Source organism: Penaeus japonicus, unplaced genomic scaffold, assembly GCF_977035675.1.
Source record: "Penaeus japonicus unplaced genomic scaffold, GWHDUDI00000001_assembly GWHDUDI00000023, whole genome shotgun sequence".
Classification (NCBI taxonomy): Eukaryota; Metazoa; Arthropoda; class Malacostraca; order Decapoda; family Penaeidae; genus Penaeus; species Penaeus japonicus.
Window position 1 is genome coordinate 17,181,864 of NW_028234425.1, and position 5,000 is coordinate 17,186,863.

Consider the following 5,000-nt stretch of genomic DNA (forward strand, 5'->3'; position numbering starts at 1 on the left):
CATGATAAATAGAAAGAATATAATAATTCTGATATTTTATCACAAATTTCTTTTAACGATAATACAGAAAGGAAGGAGAAACAAGTGCTGATAAAATAGATTTTAAAGAGGAAAAGGAACATAACCTAACCTTATTTGACCTCTCGTTACTTCCCCACAGGATTCGACAAGGGGACGAGTGACCTCGATGGAAAGCCCTATACCACCCTCCTCTACGGCAATGGGCCCGGCTACGCCCACACCACGCCCACGGGCAGGCAAGATCTCACGGGATTCAACACGCAAGATATCAACTTCGTTCAGCAAGCAGCCGTCCCGAGGAAGTAAGGAGGAGGAGGAAGGCAGAGGAGTCAACTGAACGAAATAGCAGATTTATCTCTCACGTTAAACAAAACAACAAATTGGTTTCTTGCATGGAACCAAACACCAAATATCATTCTCTCATGGAACAAAAACAACAAGACATCATTTTTACATAAAACAGATTATTTCATCGCACGAAGCATGGGAAGGAACAACAGAATCGATTTATCTTAATGAACAATATTTGATAAACATTGAAGTCGATTTATTACTTAGAGTATAACAACAAAACATATTTCTTTCATAGTAGAAAACAACAAATTTATTATAAAGCAGCAGGTGAAAATTTATTACACAGAACGAAAAAAAAAGGGCCTTCATTATGAAGTGGTAAAAATCATGCTCATTACATATCGTTTACATTTTTTTGTTGTTGTTTTTTATTTTCTTGGGTTGACTTCACATTGGAATAAGCTTTTCAGTCTTATTTCTAGATATAAACAGCAAGAAAGAGTTTATTCTACTGAAAGCTGATAAACTCTAGGAGACAGAGGAAAGATTCGGAAGATCCGTAAGAACAGAGCTATCAGATTGCTCAAGATTATCCAGATTTATCCGGTTAGTTTGCACACCATATCGGATTTGATGACTGGCGTCTTCGCGAAAGGGTGTCAAAGGGATTTACGATAATTTCATGCGGTTTTAGATTAATTTTAGATAACAGTGATATATATTTCGCTGGGACACCGCCGTGGCAGTGATTCTAAAATTCACTGCGTCTACAGCGGAATGGATGATGAAATTGGGTAATTTCCCGTGCGCCGTGCAGTGGATTTAAATCTCATAAGGATCATTACTTAAAGAGATCACACACACACGCACGCACGCACGCACACACACACACACACACACACACACACACACACACACACACACACACACACACACACACACACACACACACACACACACACAAAAACACACACACACACAAAAAATGCACGCCACACACACACATGCACACAACACTACACATGCACATTAGACTACTCATGCTGCACACCACTGCACATGGTGTACACGACACACTATATATATAAATAGTATGATACATATTATATACATATATATATATATATTATATATATAGTTATGATGCGTATATATACATACATATACATATTATATCATATACAAAATACATATATTAATTGTTCTTCAGGTAAGTTTCATAATCATGTACATATATATTGTATATAATGAGATATGTTATATTTGTATAATATATGTTGGATGATATATATATTGGTGATATTGTATATATGTATATTATGAATTGTATATATATATGTATGTGGGTTATATATATAAGAGTGTGAGTTTTAGTGTGTGTGATATTTGTGTGTGTGAGTTATGATGAGTGTGTGTGGTGTGTGTGTGTTGTGGTTGTTGGTGTTGGTGGTTGGTTTGAGGTGTGTGTGTAGTGTGTCAGTGATTGTGTGTGTGTGTTTGGAGATGTATATATATATATATGATATATATACGATATAGATATTATTATGTAGATGTGAGATATATGTAGATATAGTGGATGTGTTATAGTGTGGTGTTATATATATATAGTTTTGTGTTATATATTATATGGTGTTGTTGATGTATATATATATATATATATCCTTCTTTTTATGCGTTTGTTCTGTTTCGATTTTATTTTTCATCGCTAAAGCCAGCTGCGTCATGTGCTTCATACACATATTTTTTTTTTTTTTTTAATCATACAGTTAATTATGAATACAAAATAGGACCAAAATAACCTTTACGTACGCAACCACCTGTTTAACGGCAGCTTGGATGCATGACGGCAGAGGGACAACGCCAGGTGTGCCGGATAGAGTTGCCAGGACCCCCCTCCTCCCCCTCCCATCACTCCCCCATCCCTCTCACTCCACTAACCTCACCTTTTCCCCCTTCTGCTCTGGCGCTTGGTCGTACCCTCTGCCGGGCGGCCCCTCCCCCTCTTCTTTCGTCTCCTCTACCTCCTCTTTCGCTTTCTTTACTTCGTCTTCATTCTCCTTCTACTACTCCTTCTACTTCACCATCTCTTCCTTCTCATTCTCTTCCTCCTCCCATCCTCCTCTTTCGCTTTTTTCCGTCCTTCTCTTCTTCCTACTCTCGTCCTATTTTTCTTCCTCCTTCTCCTCCTCCTCCTCTTCTGCCCCCCCCCCCTCCTCTGGGTGCGCAGCCCACTGATGCAGCACCGCCCTTCCCTCCTTCTAACGGCGTCTTCTCCTCTAGGTACGAGACGCACGGCGGCGAGGACGTGCCGGTGTACGCCTACGGGCCGGGCGCGCACCTGTTCTCGGGCACGATAGAGCAGACGTACATCGCGCACGCCATCGCCCACGCCGCCTGCATCGCCGACGACAACAGTCACTGCGAGAAGCCGCCCAGCGACGACGCCTGCGCCGCCGCTCCCGGCCCGGCGCCCTCGCCCACAGCGCGCCGCCCGCTTGGCCAGACCACGCCCACCGTTGAGGTCCGGAAGCAAGACCCGCGAGACCCGTGGGCGTGGAGTGCCGGCTCTCGGGCATGGATGTGGACGACGTACCACGCCCTCACGCTGGCGATGGTGCCCGTGGTGCTGGCGCTGCGCTGACTCCTCGCCTTTTCACTTCGAGTCTGTGCCGCAGCCCTCCAGCCCCCTCCCCCACCCTCCCTTCCCCCAGAGGAAGGGGGGTGTCTGTCTAGAGACACAACGCCCACGCCACCCGAGCTGAAGCCAAGCGGGGGCGCTACACCTTGTTAGATTGTCTTAGGGAAAAAATAAGAAATAAACAACCATTGCAACAGATTTCTGAGCTTGAAAGCTTCATAACAACACAGTAATAAGCTGTAGTGTAATATATCTATGTATCTAAGATAAAATAAAACAAAACTAATCATTTACCATAAAAGAAACGAACGAGAAAAGGAAAATCCAACTAAATGTAAAATTACCTTTATACGGGCCAGTGAGACCATTAATGAAGAGTAATGTAGACATGAAAGTAAAAGAGTGATTTTTTGAACGTTAGGTTTTAGAGTGCAAGTAACTACCTCTCTGCGTGGAGACTGTCGGTGGATTAGTTGTTTCAGCGTTTGACAATCAGAAAAGCACGGCGTCAAGGAAGCAAGAGAAGGGAGTGCGAATAATACGAGGTTAAGGAAAGAAAGAGGGGAGTGCGAATAGTACTTCGTCCCGTAAGGAAGAGAAGGGAGTGCGAATAGTACTTCGTCCCAGAAGGAAGAGAAGGGAGTGCGAATAGTACTATGTCTAAGAAGGATGGGATGCGAACGGTGGAAAGACTTTTTTCGTGCTTCGACGTGTCAAATTGTACGTATCACCAGGGTTTCACTGACCCTTTTACTTTACTCTCACGTACGCATCACTCACGTCTTCTTCAAACAATGAGTTAAGAGACAAACGCACACGTTTCTCAAGGTCAGTCCTCACAGCCCTCACTCCCTGGAAATCCCCTAATCCCACACCGGGAGAGGAGGTCCTCGTCTTAGAAGGACCGTCTGGCGAGGGAAAGATAGGACCTCTTCCGATGTCTTCGTTGCGTTGTGTTCGTGTGTTCGGACAAAATCACGTACATAGCGGTGGAAAAATAGATGGAAGAAGAGGTGAACGGAAAGAAGAACAGAAAAAATCGAAGGATGAAATATTTCGAGAGTCGAGCATGGCGCTCCTTTGGATTTGTTTTTTCTATACATGCATTTGTCTCTTTTTTGATTCAGGTAAAAGTTGGTATTTTTTAGTTTTGGTGTATTTACGTCATAGACTTCAGTATCAAGTTTTTTTTATTATCATATTTTGCTGACACTTGAACTTGATGTATATTTTCAAGTTTAGGATGATCATTCTCGATCATAAACTATTTGTCCATGTATAGCCATGTTGTAGTCTAGCTTCACTCATGTTTTATACAAGCACAGACACGTTCAAACGAGAACCAACAGTCAGTTATTGTCACAGCTGATGATGAGTTACACATCAGCTGAGGATAATGAACATCAGGTACTAAACGAGACAAACATATTAGCAAGATATTACAGTTTGTTTGTGTTTACCGACTGCATTTTGCTTTTATGTTTTTGTACAATGTCCAATAGAAAAGAATGGATTATTAGACAAAATAAACCCCCAAAATTTCTGGTATTCCTCATAAATACAAATACTCCATTAACATAGAATGAAAACAATAAAATAAAACAATGAAAAAAAGAAAACCAAGTGCAATATCCGATGCAGAAGAAATTTCCTGCATACTAATGTTTCTTTGTATGTGTAACGGAAAGTACACTCATTATAAGTGTCCTGCTCGTTTGTGGCTTTTATAAGTTACAAGTTTGGAACTTCCTGGACTGGAAAGATATCCTGCTAGGATCATTAGCTGTTATTTGTCTATCGTTTCTGGTTTTAGTTATACACAAGAAACATACGTGGATATGTATATTTATATATATATATATATATATATATATATATATATATATATATATATATATTATACATATGCATTTATATTATACATATACATATATATTATACTATACATCATAAAATATATTATATATATATATATATATATATATATATATATATTATATATATATATATGTATATTAATGAATACCTATGGATTTATACATAT

General features: G+C 40.3%; 1 protein-coding gene across 1 annotated transcript in view; it reads left to right on the forward strand.

The window, feature by feature from the left end:
* The window catches only part of LOC122250140 (alkaline phosphatase, tissue-nonspecific isozyme), a gene marked incomplete in the record, with an annotated part of 288,173 nt that extends 283,369 nt beyond the window's left edge, over nucleotides 1–4,804 (forward strand). The window contains 2 exon segments of the mRNA XM_086550169.1: nucleotides 161–323; nucleotides 2,599–4,804. Coding sequence (XP_086406295.1) covers nucleotides 161–323; nucleotides 2,599–2,959 — 524 coding nt within the window.
* Nucleotides 4,805–5,000: the final 196 nt, after the last annotated feature.